This window comes from Fonsecaea pedrosoi (assembly GCF_000835455.1).
Source record: "Fonsecaea pedrosoi CBS 271.37 unplaced genomic scaffold supercont1.7, whole genome shotgun sequence".
NCBI lineage: Eukaryota > Fungi > Ascomycota > Eurotiomycetes > Chaetothyriales > Herpotrichiellaceae > Fonsecaea > Fonsecaea pedrosoi.
In genome coordinates this window covers 1,410,079-1,426,059 of record NW_013550609.1, presented here as the reverse complement: position 1 = coordinate 1,426,059, position 15,981 = coordinate 1,410,079, and the positions used below count along the sequence as shown (strand labels likewise).

At 51.4% G+C, this 15,981-nt stretch overlaps 8 protein-coding genes and 1 pseudogene across 9 annotated transcripts; 7 read left to right on the top strand and 2 right to left on the bottom strand.

Annotated features, from left to right (window-relative positions):
• Nucleotides 1-263: 263 nt before the first annotated feature.
• Z517_10570 (uncharacterized protein) lies at nt 264-1,258 on the bottom strand (the record flags this gene model as incomplete). The annotated part of the gene is made up of 2 exons (XM_013424179.1): nt 264-977; nt 1,031-1,258. 2 exons carry the CDS (start codon nt 1,256-1,258, stop codon nt 264-266), a joined length of 942 nt encoding a protein of 313 aa, XP_013279633.1.
• Nucleotides 1,259-2,429: 1,171 nt separating this feature from the next.
• On the top strand, nt 2,430-2,915 carry Z517_10569 (uncharacterized protein; the record flags this gene model as incomplete). Its single annotated transcript, XM_013424178.1, has 4 exons — nt 2,430-2,435; nt 2,485-2,522; nt 2,623-2,778; nt 2,834-2,915. The coding sequence occupies 4 exons, from the start codon at nt 2,430-2,432 to the stop codon at nt 2,913-2,915; spliced, it is 282 nt and encodes a 93-aa protein (XP_013279632.1).
• Nucleotides 2,916-2,948: 33 nt separating this feature from the next.
• Nucleotides 2,949-3,332, top strand: Z517_10568 (uncharacterized protein; the record flags this gene model as incomplete). The annotated part of the gene is made up of 1 exon (XM_013424177.1): nt 2,949-3,332. One exon carries the CDS (start codon nt 2,949-2,951, stop codon nt 3,330-3,332), a length of 384 nt encoding a protein of 127 aa, XP_013279631.1.
• A 1,383-nt stretch (nt 3,333-4,715) lies between these two features.
• Nucleotides 4,716-4,955, top strand: Z517_10567 (uncharacterized protein; the record flags this gene model as incomplete). The annotated part of the gene is made up of 1 exon (XM_013424176.1): nt 4,716-4,955. One exon carries the CDS (start codon nt 4,716-4,718, stop codon nt 4,953-4,955), a length of 240 nt encoding a protein of 79 aa, XP_013279630.1.
• A 1,307-nt stretch (nt 4,956-6,262) lies between these two features.
• Z517_10566 lies at nt 6,263-6,356 on the top strand (annotated as a pseudogene). The gene has a single exon. The product of its transcript is annotated as a tRNA-OTHER (tRNA).
• An 850-nt stretch (nt 6,357-7,206) lies between these two features.
• Nucleotides 7,207-7,594, top strand: Z517_10565 (uncharacterized protein; the record flags this gene model as incomplete). Its single annotated transcript, XM_013424175.1, has 2 exons — nt 7,207-7,245; nt 7,424-7,594. 2 exons carry the CDS (start codon nt 7,207-7,209, stop codon nt 7,592-7,594), a joined length of 210 nt encoding a protein of 69 aa, XP_013279629.1.
• Nucleotides 7,595-8,118: 524 nt separating this feature from the next.
• Z517_10564 (GTP-binding protein rhoC) lies at nt 8,119-9,049 on the bottom strand (the record flags this gene model as incomplete). Its single annotated transcript, XM_013424174.1, has 3 exons — nt 8,119-8,448; nt 8,501-8,704; nt 8,756-9,049. 3 exons carry the CDS (start codon nt 9,047-9,049, stop codon nt 8,119-8,121), a joined length of 828 nt encoding a protein of 275 aa, XP_013279628.1.
• Nucleotides 9,050-9,724: 675 nt separating this feature from the next.
• Z517_10563 (uncharacterized protein) lies at nt 9,725-11,433 on the top strand (the record flags this gene model as incomplete). Its single annotated transcript, XM_013424173.1, has 3 exons — nt 9,725-9,776; nt 9,832-10,048; nt 10,095-11,433. 3 exons carry the CDS (start codon nt 9,725-9,727, stop codon nt 11,431-11,433), a joined length of 1,608 nt encoding a protein of 535 aa, XP_013279627.1.
• A 662-nt stretch (nt 11,434-12,095) lies between these two features.
• Nucleotides 12,096-14,744, top strand: Z517_10562 (uncharacterized protein; the record flags this gene model as incomplete). The annotated part of the gene is made up of 1 exon (XM_013424172.1): nt 12,096-14,744. One exon carries the CDS (start codon nt 12,096-12,098, stop codon nt 14,742-14,744), a length of 2,649 nt encoding a protein of 882 aa, XP_013279626.1.
• Between the last annotated feature and the right edge of the window lie 1,237 nt (nt 14,745-15,981).

Here is a 15,981-nt window from a genome sequence, read left to right as displayed (position 1 = left end):
GACAGTGCTGTACTCGTGGTGTGTGTGTGTGTGTGTGTGTGTGTGTGTGTGTGTGTGTGTGTGTGTGTGTGTGTGTGCGCGCGCCGTATGTCGTGACCTTAGAACTTCCCTGCCATCAACCTCTAAGTTGCCGTAAACCACCCATTTATACATCTCCAACGAGGCAGCATGAAAAACATCCAGGCGACAAAAACGCCCGATATAGCACATCAACCCTTAAAATGTAACAACGACATCAAGCAGCAGCAGCAGCGTAACGCCGCCTACCAAATCCCCAGCTCGACCTTCCACTCGCGAGCAAGGCTGTCCAGGGTGGTATATCTCCCCTGCCGCCGTCTCGACCACAGCTCCTGCATCAGAGATTTGAGGTTCGAGGGACAAAATGCGGCCTCGCTCGGAAATAGCTCCGAGAGCACGTCCTCGGCGAACGCGCGTCTCGTATCTTCCTCCGTCAAGCATGATGCGACGATTATAGGCCAAATGACCTGGCGTTGATTCTCCGACAAAGTTCGCTTACAATGTAGCCAATAACCCTCCACGACCTGCCACAACCGATCCAGAATGTGTGTGTGGGTCGAATCTTGGAGCTGGCTGGGATGTAACTGCGGTGCTGAAACCCACAGTTGAGCTGCCAGTCGGTACGCATGCCAAATCTCGAGTGTGCATGATGGCAATATGGTTCTTACAATCGAATCGTCAGGCTGCCACGCTTCTAGTCGCCGGAAGATGTCTGCGCCCGAGACTGCCGACGCAAGCAAATCCAAGAGGGTCCGCGGGAGATTGGTATTTGAATCGATGCCACTTCGTCCCGAACACATTGTAGACCAGACGTACAGGGAGTCCGAACTCCGACCGATGAGCCAAATATCCATGTCCAGCCCGGCTAGACGATCGATATTCGGCTGAGGGTCCTGGCATGCAAGAGCAATCGAAAGCAAGCCCTTCAAGTGACCTGTCCATTTATAACCCGCTTTCATCTAAGATTTGACGTTAAGGTGGAGGTTGTTCCGCGAGACAGGTCGTGACTTACGGCAACATGACACATCAAAAATCCTGCTGCCAGCAGTATATCGTTGTTGGTCTCGACGGACCCTCTCAGTCGGCTCTGAAAAATGCCCAGAGCGGACGACACTCGTGCTAGAGCGACCGGCGACGAGCCAAATTGCTCTAGAAGCTCGAATGCGACGATTGCCTCCCGGACGGGCGGATAAGTGAAGCACAGGGATCCATATGTCTTCACAAATTGATTGTCCCACATATTGGACCAATGGAGTTGGAGGTGGCCAGAGGTCAAGACTCAATATCTGATCTCAGTACAATGGAAAACAAGCTGCCGCAGAGCACCGGGGATGACATACACCTTTCGATAAGTTGATTGTCATCGACGGATTGCAGGATGACACTGGGAGGAATGTTGTCGTTATCATCGTTACTCTTCGTAGGACTTTTCTCTCCTGAACATTGCAGAGATGTTCCATTGTATGTGTTGCTCTGATTCACATTGCTTGAAACCACACCTGTGAGTACCGCATTCTTCCACCTCAACGGGCGGTCATAATTGCAACGAAATCCTAAACGTGCGCACCGTTGGCATGTCGGCTTCTTCTCATCACATTTTCGGCTAGCGCTCAGACAGCTAGAACACCCTGTTCGTGACCGGGTGGTCGAAGGACGTGTTCTGGCCGACATTGGGCGAGAGACCCTAGTTAGTGGTGATGAAGAGCAGCTTACTAGCTATCAATTAATGCCGCGCCACAAGAGGAAGTCAGTGTAGGAGCGGCGTTCCACCTGTGACATGGGGAAGTCGTTTATCGACCCCCTTTGATTGGTGCAGAGGTGCTCGAGTACAAGCAGAAGTTGGCAGTTTTCCCGAAAATGCCAGTGACCCCAGCAGGCCGTGTCAATGGGAAAACAAGAGTGCCACAGCCTTATCCCTGACCAATGACTCGAAGATTCCTTGAGCGCAGCTTCTCCATGCCTTTGAACAAAGACCCTGTCGCTTGGTCACAAGGATCGAAGACCCGTAGGTCGCCTAAAGGAACCGTGAAGAGTTGGTCGAACATTGGGGAGCAAGGATACTCTGATCAGTGGAGAAGGATGAACGGAGAGAAATGGAGAGTCGGATCACATGCTGTACACATGGGTCAAACACGTGATGATGCGCGATTTCGGCCCCCACAGCTCGCTCACCTTCTGCCGGCCTTCCCTGACTCACGTGAGAGCACAGGGCGGCATCATTCTTGGCCGAATATGGAAGTGGCTCGAGCAGATTTACAAACTCTTGGCGGAACATTCTCTCTCCAAATTCGAAGCTGCGATCCAAACACGCGAGTTACAACATCACGTGTAGTCAATTCCTCAATGAGAGCTGATTGTTCTGCGTTCTTCGTTTGACAAGCCCAACCTCATCCTCGGTTCAGCGACCAAAAATGAATGTAAGATGAGTTGTGGTCAGCTTTTGCGACATCGCTAATGTTTTCGCAGTTCACTCCCATAAACCCGCGGCCTCTGCTTCAGAGCTTGTACGTCCTCGCACCCTTGTGTCAAAGTGCGCGAGCACTTCCCCCTGATCGAGGCACGGCTTGATCGCCTAGATACGCGTATTGACAGATTGTATCGCAGGATCAACGACGAGGTTATCATCCGTTTAAAATGGGGTCAAACAGAATACAAAGGTCGCCTAATCAGTGTCGACTCGTACATGAATATTCAGCTCTCAAACACAGAAGAATATATTGACAGGAAACATACGGGGACTTTGGGCCAGGTGCTCATAAGGTATGGTCTACAGGGTTCTGTGCGTGCTGGCACTGCATGACTGACAACTTTTTAGGTGCAACAACGTTCTGTGGATATCTGCCGCCAAGGGAGTCGAAATGAACGGCGAAGGACCCGACACCAAAATGGAGGATTAGGTTGGCAACATCCTGTAGAAACAGAGGAGCATGATGGATTCAGGATTCCACAAAGTCGGCCATGGAGCTTCAACACTGTTCCTGCACGACGAGCACATGCTCAAACAGTCACATCTTGCTGGTGGCATGCAACGAAATGCATTCTTGTCAGACAAGCTGAGCACCACCGAGATGCTGGCGGAAGGGGAAATCGATGCGTTCCTTCATCTAGCTGCTGACATCGCAGCCCGTGGAGCGAAACCAAGCACTAGAAAGCAGTCTAGTCTGGTACTGAGAATTCACACTCGAGACGACAAGCACCGTCATGACTCTCCCTTGGCACCGAAAGGAGTCGCCGCAGGCAGTGGCTTCGTGTATGCAAAAGAGCCATCCTCCAGGGCCCTCGGTCATGTCCTGCAGGTCAAAAGTTTCCACTAGGAGTTGGTCATACATAACAACCCGGGCCAATTCAGGAGGATGAAGGCGGGCTTCCTTCAAGCCACAAATAGACTGTCTACCCGAGGCGTCACTGGAGGGGCAGGTTGCGGGCACCGATGATCAGAGTTCTTGCCATGTGCTTTAGCAGTCCGCAACACGAGGACATGTTCAGCAATCTCTTCAGGAGACAGCAGTTTTAGTCGCCTCTCCCGAGAAAGACAGGAAACAGAGTTCATAGAACTTGATGCGAGCAAACAGGAAAATTCCCCAGTACCTCTGTAGCTTTTGGCCCCTTGGGAACTGTAATGTTTGCACGCCGCTTGAAAACAATAGTCACAGGCGTACCACTGCAATGTCACCATTCTAGGTTTAGAGAGAATTGGCTCTGCCAGCCGCCTTGGTAGTTCTCAGAAGGCTTGAAGAGGCGGAAGACTTCGGACTTGGACATAGTTCAGACAACCGAGTTGAAAGGTTTCAGTCCGGGAGGCAAACTTGCACCCAAATGGGCAAATCGACCTTATTGCCTCTACCCAACCATGGCCAACCACGCCAACCTAGAAACGTCAACCCAAAATACGAGTCACCACAAGTTTGTTATTGATTATTGATTGTGCTGCGCCCTGCCCAGCTTTGCTTCGGCCACTGACCAACCAACCCCAAATCCCGTCCTTCCAGCCATCCAACCAAGAACAAAGAGGGTGCACAGTGGCACGGAACACAAGTCGGCACTTGAAGCGAATCCAACGTTGTGAATGTGCGATCTTCCTGTCCTACGTGGCTTGATCACCGTCCTCGTACGCCTCGATGTGCCCTACCAATTCGATAGATGCCTTCCTTGAATATACCCTGCAACGCCCGCCACCATGTGGTTGATCGCTGGCCTCTCAGGCTTCGGGACCACCATCAGCCACACACGAGACCCTGAAAATTGGTCACTGAGGCCCGGTGGGGAGGCTCCACGCTCGGTTCTGGGTCCTGCGAGGGGTCTAGACATGGTACAATCCATTCTATCCGGGGGAGCATTCGCATGAAGGAGGGGAATGACGGGGGCGGCGTCGTAGCCTCTGCCTTCTATTGGGTTCCCAAAAACTCTCAAACAGGGGGCTGCCGACGCGAGGGCAAAATTCTGAATGCTAGGCGGGGACTTGATCGTGTGCCGTGGACAAAAAGGGATAGGAAACAATACTGTTAGGGCACTGCCGACCCGGGTTTTCCTCTGGTCCTATATCATTACCTGCCCTCGCTGTCCACAGGGAGCCAGTTCAGTCCCTTCCTTTACTCACAACATTCGTTTCTTGATCTCTGAGAAATCCAGAGCACCACACACATCCCGCAGCGACCAGGCGACACCTCCTTCACCCTGCCTAGGCTACACTCCCTATCATGCCTTCCAAATTCACAGAGATACTTGATCCTCAATACCAAACAACATCACCTCAGGACGATGTGCGGTTGGAGGACATCATAGGTGCCGCCAATATGTCAGTTCGAGATCGAACATCCTCTGAGGCCAGTTCGACGAGTCACAGTTCATCAAGTGCCTCAAGTTCCGACAGTGACCGTATCGAGGAGAAGCAGAGGAGAAAAAGGCTCTCACGCTTACTGTCAGGAGGCAAGCGATGATTCTCATTAGGTACAACTTTCTCTATGCAACAGAGAATACACAATCACGACCTCATGGGATCAACGGCACCATTTAGCAACAGTTATTGGCGTACACCTTCCTGACGACCACACAGAATGTCCTTTATTGACGACTTCTTTCATCTCGATGCGACAGAGCAGAGGCATTTTGGAGGAACGTGCACACCGAGTGCTGGCGCCCTTCGCTCCTGTCATTTCGTTCCCACAGATTTTCATTCACCATCACCCCATTGCGACAAATGGAAAGAAGGGAGATGAGCGAAAAAAAAATTGCCTTGTGGAAGCGAGGGACCGGCCCGCGCGTATGAAATTCAGCCAGTCGAGACGGGTTGCCATTCCCACACCAGACACTTCTAGACCCGAAGCAACTCGACTTTGATGTGAAACTAGCTCAGCAAAAAAAAGGGGGAGATCAGCATGGGCCCTGCAATTATTCATATTATTCTGGAACGCAACAGCGAGTTCTCCTACCGACTCCCCTCCTCGGAGAAGTATAGACATCAATTCTCGAAAGCGGTGGTGTCCGGTAGTGCGGAAGATCGAGATTGCCATTTGCTGTATATGGACGGGACGACAGATCCGAGACAGCCAGACTCTCGCAAAGACGGAGAATCTCACGATCGTCTTCAGTGAGGTGGAAGCTGGTGATCCGGTCGAATGAACTTGAACACAAGTCGCTGGGGTCGTCGATGTCGCCCATAGCTTCGTCCATGTTGGCCTCACCACCATATATCCATGTTACCTGAATTGGAGAGATGCATGAGAGATGCATGGTGGCTGGCAGACATTCTCGGTCCATGTCATACTGCAGCAGAGGGGAAATGTAGATCTGCATCGATCCATTTTAAAAGATACATTTTACGATAGAATGAAACGAACGAAATGATTGAATCTTAGCGTGAGCTTTGGTTGCAGACTTGTATACATACTATCAGCGAATGCTAAGAAAACGTACGAGTAGCTCGAGAACTACGAGGTACAATAATTGGGGTTGTGCCCCGCCAGGGAGGGTTGTTTAGTTACTCGTACAGGCGTCATCCTTACGGGTCGAAGCCTAACAGCATGCCTCCATGCTTAGAACCAGCCACGATCTAACGCTCTCCCGGCCCACGTGTAAATCCCACAAGCCCCCAGAAGCCACAAAACCGCCAACAACTCCGGGCTTCATTCTTCAAAGAGATATTAGTTAGATATGCCCAAAAACTACCCAATTTATGCCGGGAGGATGGCCGAGGTAAATATCTCCCCAGTCTCTCTTTTCTTCAGCGGCCCCGAGTTGGCTAACAGGTGTGATATAGTGGTTTAAGGCGCTGTGTTTAGGTCCCTATTATTTCCAAACCGCAGTGGGAAACCTCGTGGGTTCGAATCCCACTCCTCTCAATTCCATGAATTCTTTTTTTTTTTTTGAATCTTGCTTGGTGTCTCGTTGTTGTAAGGTGATAATTGTGTGAGGATTGACTTTTTAGTGGTTTTTGGGAGTAATAGGTGGGGGAGGGAGGTGGACACGGACTCCTGAATTGGAATGGCGGGCGCGGGTTGGGTTGCATGTGAAAAAGCCAGGCCAGGACGCGTCTTGGAATGGGTTGTTTGTTTGATGCTCCACTGGTCGACGCTCTCTTTCGAAGTCTCTGAATACTGGCCAAAGAACTCTGCAAATTAGAAGGCAACACTGTTCATCAGATACATACTCGTTTCCCTGTATTCCCTCTCGAGGCGACACAAGAATCCGCAGCCCTCCAGACCACCAGAACAAGGGAAAACGACTTGATCTCGCATGCGACTGATATAGAGAAAGGAAAAACTCCCAGAAATGGCGACATCGAACAACAGCAACATGCGCTCTTCAATGGACGAGTCCCAGTCCCATCATCAGCCAAGTGAATTTCAGATGCGACGCGCTGCGCTGGTAGGCGAGATTGGCGAGGTGGGTTTGATTCTAATCCTGATTGCCGAGTCCTGTGTCTATGTTCGGAAGCCTGTGAAAGTGTCTCTACAAGCAACGGAGTGATGGTGCGAGGTTGCGATGTCAAGAGGCGAGACTCAGAGATCGCACTGGCCGTCCCTCTGATTCATTCATTCCTTCATTGCAAATTGACAACCTCTTTCCTCTACTCTTCAAGTTCCTCCAAGCCCAGACGTATCTTGGAACAACAGCGAGCTGACTTTGCTGCTTCGCCCTCCCTGGCGGTGTGTGCAAGGATTTTAGTCGCTAGAACAAGTCCTCGCACAGATGAACGCTTTGAATCGCAGCCTCGAGGGTATCATTGAAGTAAGTAAGCATGGCAGGTCGACCTGCTCCCCAGCTCCCAGCTTCCAGCTCCTTAATCCTACCCGCCTTTCCTTTCCATACACCTTTTTCGCGCTTCTTTTACTCCTTGCAGCGAGGCCCTCAGTCCGGCGGTTTATTGTCTGACTGACTGACCGACTAACTCGATGGTCACGAACAGATTGGGAACGAGTTCTCGAGCGTCGAGGCGCTGTGGAGTCAATTCGAGACAGTCATGGGCAGAACAGCGGGCGACGAGGCCGCCGACTCGAATGTAGACGCAAACGATAACGCGGCCGAGGCCGTGCATTCGACGGCAGCCGGTAACGCAGAAGACAAGCGTGGCGGATGAAATGTCGTCCATTGTCTGCGTGTTCCTACCCTACCTACCCGTGTAGGTTGCGGTGACATCTCATGCTGTGTCTTTAGTCACGAGCTTTGTGCAGTTGGGGAGGTTTCTTGGACCGTGGCTTGGATTGTCAACTATGCTGAAAGAAGGGTCGGGGAGACAATGACGATACCAAAACGACTCACGACGAGGGCATCGGAAGCAGAGCATGTTCCACAGAGCATGTATTCATTCTTGGAGCAGCTATTCAATGCGCTGCTCATGCGGTAATCACATCAAAGTGAGCCACAGAGCTTCAAGCTCGAGTCGAGGCTTGCTCGCACAGCGACACCCCTTCTAAAACCAGCAGTCTCATTACAGCGCCTCGTCATGCAATTTGATTGCATCCAACGCCATCCCATATGCGTACCGTCAGACATCAGCGGGCGATGTTAAGCCCAAAAGGTCAATCATACAAGATCAAAGTTTTGTACCCTGAGAATGGAAAGGTGTGATCTCCTCAAAGAGTCAATTCCTGATCCACAGGATCATAGGAATGCACATTTCCTCTTCTTCGCCTTCTTGACCTTTACCCCTTTGTTGTTTGGCTTCGCTTCGAAGCTCTCCTCTTCAACCTGGATGGCAGTGTTGATGGCCAAGTCGAATACCTCTTGGATGCCCTTGTTCTCCTTGGCGCTGCACTCAATATACCGAGCCCCCATTCGTTGAGCTACTGCGGCTCCTTGTTCTGGTGTGACAGGGGTGAGGCCTTGAGTTCGCAGGAGTTCGATGCAGGTTCGTTTGTTACGGAGGTCTGATTTGAGACCCACGAGGATCAGGGGCGTTGTTGGGCAGAAATGTAGAACTTCAGGATACCACTGTGATGACCAGTCAGTACCAAGTATGATCCAGCACGCGAGGATGCCTTACCTTGTCCATGACATTTTCTAGTGAGTTGGGGCAGTCAATAGCAAAGCACACAAACAGCAGGTCTGTTTCCGGGTACGAAAGTGGTCGGAGCCGGTCGTACTCTTCTTGTCCCGCTGTATCCCAGAGTGCGAGCTCGACGGTCTTGCCTGTGGGTTTGTGGATGGTCTGCGTGATGTAATTTTCAAACACGGTCGGCACGTATTTCTAGCCATCGTCAGCTATTTGCTGCTCACTCCCCTCTCTTATCCTGCATACCTCCGGAAAATAGCCCTGTGCATAGCTGATGAGGAGACAGGTCTTTCCACAACCTCCATCTCCGACCACAACGAACTTCTTAGAGTGCGCAGGTGGTTGGGTGATATTTGTGGCTTCTGACAGTCGTCCCGCACTGCCATAACTCATATTTGTGCTGACTGTGCCGTTACTTGTTCTCGTACTGGGTGCTCGGACGGGTCTTTTCTTTGGTGAGGAGGGGGTGATGTAGGAAGATGGACCCTTTTCGGACAGGACGGTGGATGATCGCAAAGGATAGTGGTCGGTTTCTGCCATGGTGAGTGAAGTTGGAGGGTGGGCTCTCTGTTGTGAAATTGAAAGTTAACGTGGAGAGCCCGACCGTTTGAATGGGAGCGGCAGTATTATATGTGGTGTTAATGCCTGAGGGATCTGAACATGTTGTTCAAGCAGGTTTCTGTTGAGATTTCCGAGTCAATAATAGCCGTCTCATCGTGGGATGACTGCGGTGGACTCTTTGTTGTCCGTTGTGGTTGCCCAAGTAACCACTGCCCAAACTGCATGTGAAACGCAGGTTTCGTGCAGACCTGACCCTATTTTCAGCTGCTAGGCCTGCGTCAATTGCGACATTATCGCTTATCGACATGGTTCCTGCATGCACAAGAACCATGTCGAAAATCAGTTCGTCAATGCCCTCCGGGTCGTGCTGTTGTTGAGGAGAACTCAGCTGCACCAGTTTTGCAGGCAGCCGAGCGGACGAATGAGGTAGCCCACACAATCTCCAATTCAATCAATGTCCCTGAATCACCACACAACTCGCGACCACGACAGCACTTCGACAGCTACCTCCCGCATTCTTCGCCGATAATCTCGATGCCTTCCCTTGCCTTCCACGGTCGATGTTAATGCATCATCCTCAGGAACGTACTTCTTTCCTCGGCCAGACCTGGATCCGATGGAAGGGAGCTTTGCCCGCTATCGCCCGTTGCAGAAATGAACAAGGAGAAAGATAGGCCAGATGCCGGGTTGAGGTCGCTCGATCACTGTATGTAGCGAACAACTGGTAATACCTCTGCGGAATCATTCTGACTTTGCTTCAGACAAGATCAGACTGCCACGATGGCGCTACCTATTCAGAGAACAACTCCTCCCTGTCGTGCGCTGGGAGACTCCCTACGTCGCCTGGTTACAAGACACCCTACGAACCCCCGCCTTTGATACGTACTTTGCAACGTCAGTAAACCTGGGAACACACACATTCTTCATGGTCATGTTGCCTATTTTATTCTGGTGTGGGAACACAAATCTGGGACGAGGGTATGCAAGTGCCAATCAATGGCGGGCTCATTCTGACGTGCAGTAGGATGGTCCACGTCCTGGCGTCTGGAGTTTTCTTCAGCGGGTTCCTGAAAGATCTCCTCTGCCTACCTCGACCACTTTCGCCGCCCCTAACTCGAATCACCATGTCTGGGTCTGCTGCCCTCGAGTACGGTTTCCCTTCCACGCACTCGACCAACGCAGTCTCGGTTGCTGTTTACTCACTTTACCTCCTACGGCAAGAGACCAACGACCTGGATACGAACCTCAAACTCGGGCTCCAGATTCTGGCCTACTTCTACGCTGTTTCAATTGTGCTTGGTCGGCTATACTGTGGAATGCATGGCTTCTTTGACGTCATTTGGGGAAGCATTCTCGGTGCTCTGATAGCTCTTGTTCAATGCCTCTATGGCGAGGCCTTTGATGACTGGCTTCACGGCGGCGACTTGAAACGGGTCGTGCTTGTCATTTTGATCATCTTGGTCCTAGTTCGCATTCACCCTGAACCCGCAGATGACTGTCCTTGTTTCGATGACAGCGTTTCATTTGCTGGAGTCATGATTGGCTGTGAGTACGGTGTTTGGCACTTTGCTCGCACCTCCTATGCCTGGTCAATCCCCACTAGAGGCACTATTCCATTTGATCTCGAAAAGATGGGCTGGGTTATGACATTGGCCCGCATCTTGCTTGGAGTGCTTGTGATTTTTGCATGGAGGGGCATCATGAAGCCGACCCTTCTGAGGATACTTCCACCAATATTCCGTGTGATTGAACAGCTGGGGCTCACTTTACCACGACGATTTTTCAAACCGGCCTCGGAGTACGAGACCATTCCACGGCAGCCCAATGACGACGACATCATTCCGCCCGCGCGGGATATTCCCCATCTGTTGTCATCATTTCGACGCAGAAGAGCCATCTCGGTCGGGCCTCAGTCCGAAGCTGATGCGTACGAAACACTGGCCTATCGTGAAAAGAGGAGGCGGGATAGCAAAAATGCTCTGGAGGCACTGACACCACCAATGGAAGGTTCGCCTTCATCCTCGCCCTCTCCTGACCCTGGATACTTCCAGAGTAATGAGACTGTCTCGGGAAGGAAAAGATCGAGCAGCTTGGAGATGTTCCGCGCGCAAATGGGCACAGGGATGGAAGGGCTGTCACCAATTCCTGTGATTGCGCCCGCAGATGGCAGAATACGCACTCCGGAGGAAGATCAGGCAATGGATGAATTGCAGGAACGACAGATATTCTTGACCATACAGAAACCTCGAGTCAGGTATGATGTGGAAGTGGTAACCAAACTTATCGTGTATTCGGGGATCGCTTGGCTGGCTGTTGAGGGAGTCCCGGTCCTTTTCAAGTATCTCGGACTGAGCGTACTTTGACTCAAGGGAGAAAGATGGAATCGAAAAGTGTTTTGGTTCGCAGGAATGTGATCGCGGATGTGGAGTCCATCATGAGGCAACTGTACCCTGTACACATCAAATGATACAATGTTACGAGTGTCAACAGTCGTGTTCGGGTGTTTATCTGTTTACGTGTAGTAGTAGTAGTACCAACCACTGGTCCTATCAGTACCTAGGTACGACCTCCATGTGGTAATGGGGGCTGACCCTTCCATCCTGCATGTACTGTATTTAGCTTCGTGAACGAAGGCGGTATCGGATATGAAATCCATTGTCTTGGATGCGGCGGGGCGGCAGAAAATCAAAATGGCCAATCGCTACAGTGCCGCATTTGGCATTTTGGAGAATCGCGTCTCTCTCTGCGATGATTATCCTGCATCTTTCAATCCATCATATAACAAAGACACTTTACTATTTCCCTTGACCCAAGTGACTTTGTGTCTACTCTTACGACTCTCCGACTCAGCGCGACTCACCCCTTCTCAAAGTCCTATGCTGTCAGATAACTCGCTCCCGATCTTTGTACCTCTGTTGCTCGGTCTCATCTTCATCCTGAATCTCATCCAGTTCTCGACACTCTCAGTCTACATCCCGCATCGTGGCACCCTCAAGCATCCCTCGCCTTTCCAAATTCCACAGCCATGGCTGACACCTCATCTTTCATGGATTGGCATCCTCAAACGCCTCCTCCTGCGCACAATCCGTACCAAGATAGATATGTGCCTGGTGGTTGGCCTGTCGACCCTCCGACCCCTCCCCCTCCTACCACCGGCGTCTTCATGCCCTCTCGCAGACCTTCTCCTCTTGACCACATCATCCCTGCCGCGAAGAGAATATGTACAGGCCTTGGAGGTTTGGCTGGACTCGGTTTCCACGCAGCCGCACAACTCAGCAGACGTACAATTGATGCCACAACCACTGTGGTCACTGTCCCTACTGTCTACATTGTCCGACGATTCCAGCGGCGTCGCCATGAGCAGAGACCTACCCAGCCAAAGCGACAAGCTGCACCAAGATCTTTTCCTCCACCACTTTCACAATCACCATGGAATCGAGCTGTTGCCAAAGAACTGGCCGCAGCTCAACAAACAGCCGACCCCCCTCCGCAAACACCCACAGTCCCGCCTCAGCGAGTCCCCAAACCTATCCCGCCTACAGAAGAACAACATGAATACACAGATGGTGTGTTGTACGAAATCCCAGAGTTCAGACCACAATACGTCTTGAACCGACGGAGCCAAAATGCTGCTCCCCGAGGTCCGATTCGGCGCACACGTGTCGTCGATCAGGTCTTTCCCCAAATGCCTCGATTTACACCCCCTCGAGAACCTAAACCAGCTCATCTCCCAACTCCGGACGAGAAGTTTGAGAAGCCTTTGGTAGAATGCGCAAAGCTAGAGTCTCCATATCCGCAACTGAAACCAATTCCTGCCTCACCCCCTTCGCCTGCAGTAACCATCATCTCCACCGACTCCGCCACACCGAGCGCGCAGTTGCAACAAGGATTACAAGCGGTCATTGAGAGCGACACAGAGTCAAGCAGTGTTATATCCTCCATCCAGCGATCTAGAAAGAGACGCATCCTCACACAAGGCTCCCGTTTGACCGAGAACGACGAAATCATTGCTTCGTCGAAGAGAGTCCAGACCCAAGGTCCGCGCGTGGAATCACAGACTCCCAAAATTGCCATTGTTGTCCAAGACGCACCATCATCAGAAACTCCCAAATCCCCAACTCCTACCGACACGACGTTGTTGACACCACCACGTCTAAGACTACGACGATTCAACTCATCCAGATCGGTCCTACGAAAAGAGGTTCTCCTCAAAAGTCCAAAGACTCCGTTGTCAGATATCTCATCCATGTGTGACTGCTCACCAGGAAATTATCACATCGACGCACCAAGATCTCCCGTCAAGAGCGAGATTTCTTCTTTCTTCGATGGTACACCACCCCCCAACCCAGAACTGGATGCTCATGTTTTCAGAATGATCATGTCAGGAGGCGGATCCCCAGTCCCAGCTTCCAACGCCCTCGCTGAGAGCGAGACTCCTCGAGAGACATCAATGTCGACCGCAATCGCACCATCCGGACAAACGACCAGCGGAACGTCGAATCTCGACGAACCTGCCACGCCAGAAACCCAAAGCGAGGCAAACAATAACCTTACCCCTACCACGGTAAAAGTGGCGAACGAGAATACGGAAGATATTCTTGGCCTGGCCAACCAAGAACATCATCCCCAACTCAACAATGCCACAAAAGACGTGGAACAACACATGGACACACAGGAGAATGAAACTTCCAACAATGAACCTCCAAAAACACCCATACATGTCACTCCACAAAAGATAAAAGCCGCAAGTCCAGTCGACCTGACTGATGACAAAGATGGCAGTGAATCCAGCTCCTCAGCAGCATCTTCCCTACACACTCCCGAAAAGCAATTTGCAGAACTCAGGCTAGATGATCTATATACACCAGACCATCCGACCCCCAAAGCCACACCACATTCCTCCGAAAAGACCCAGAGAGTCACGCGCGCAGAGTCCAAGAGACTTGCGATCCTTGAAGAGAAGACCCATTACGAAATTGTTCCACTCACAGAAGAATGGGAACAGAAAATCCAGACCGCGCTTCGTCACGGGCACGGCACTTTCAAACCCAGAGATCTTACCCGCGTTGTCCCTCTCAATGCACAGTCCAGTGGCGGCACCGATCAATGGCTCAACGATGAGGTTATCAACGGGTACCTCAAGCTGGTGGTCGCCCACGGCAGACAGAACGACCGTCCCACACAAGTTCCCACGCACCACGCCTTTGTGTCCTTTTTCTTCAACAACCTCGAAAGCCGCGGGTATGATAGTGTCAAACGCTGGGCTTCTCGAGCGAAGATCGGGGGGAAGAACCTACTTGAAACAGAAGCGGTCTTCATCCCTGTCAACAGCGGCAGCCATTGGACGCTTTGTGTGGTGTCAGGAAAGAACCGCACAATCGCACACTACAACAGCCTGAGAGGCAATGGGAGACGATATGTTAATGTTGTAAAGTCATGGGTCGCTGCGGAGTTGGGAACTGCATACAAGGAATCCGAATGGACCTTGCTGGAGGCAGGAGAGTCTCCACAACAGACCAATATGGATGATTGTGGAGTGTTTACAATCACGAGCGCGCGGCAGATCATGTTGGGGCTTACGCCCATGTCGTACAGCGCCGAGATGATCCCGCTGCAGAGAAGGAGGATTGTGGCGGAGCTTGTGAACGGATCGCTCTTGAAGAGCAGTTTGTAAATCGGTTTTTGTTTTTGTCTTTTGTCTTTACCTTGTTTTCTTCACGACGTTTATGACATGATGAGCTGATGACGATGATACCCCTCCCCGACGAGGATCGGGCTTTGTTTTGCGTATATATTGGTTTGGTTTGGTTTTTGACGTTGGCGTTGGTCGGCTCTTGGGAGCCAGGGGCCTGGGGCCATGAGGCCCCCTTCCTGTAGAATAGGAAACAAAAGAGAAAGAGCAGGGGGGGGGGGGGGGGGCAGATACAGAACCCCCCAATGCTAATGATGTTATGTTGACACAACGACTTTGTTTGTCCTGTGCGTCGTCCCTTGTCTTGCCCTCCTGGTGTCGTTGATGAAGATGGTGCCCGTTCCGTTCCATTTCATGTCGTGCGTGATAAGTGATGAGAGCTGAATGGAAGCACGGTCAACCCCGTTCGTAGCGTTAGCGTTAGCGGTAACAGCAACAGCAACAGCAACATGCATGAGATGTCAATGTCGAAGACGACGCTGTGTACATCATGACCCACACCTGAAGAGGACGACGTGGATCCCTGGATCGGGAGGTAGATGTGCACGGCGGTCGGTCCAGCGGCTGTTCAACAACATCATGGATCGCACAGGCTGGGAGGAACCGTGTCTAACGTCCGTGGTGCGCTCGTGGGGGTGATAAGGCCCCTTTTTAGTATCGAACATGAACTTGAGGTTGGTCATGGTGTTGGCGATGGTGATGGACACGGAGGGAGATAGCCTCGCAATGGCTACGCAGGAGGACGGCGGCAGGGGAGCAGAAGGCAGAGTCGTCTGATACAGGTGGCCAAGACTAGTGGAGGGAGGTAACAGAGGAAAGGAAGGAAAAGAGGAAGGAAGAAAGAAAGAAAGAAGAGAGATACAGAAGAGGGAGCGAGCGAGCGCAATGGTCGTGATACGGCGAAGAGCGGTTAGGGGTGGTATGTGAAGTTAAAATGAAAATGAAAATGGCAGTGATACAAAAGATGAATGCTCTATCGTGGTCGCTGGTTGGTGAATTACACCCGTCCTCTGAGGGTGTGTTACAGACAGTACTTGTATATCTTGGTAAAAAATACATCTTCCTCTTCTCTTCTCTAGAGGGACTGATGAATGATAACTGGTGGCCTTGAATGATTCAGTTGCTTTTCGGGCACCCCCTTTTCCTTTTCCTGTTTGTATCCAGAAATCAGGTCTCTATCAAGGGGGACAGGCAGTACCACCACTCCCCCCTTTCCTCG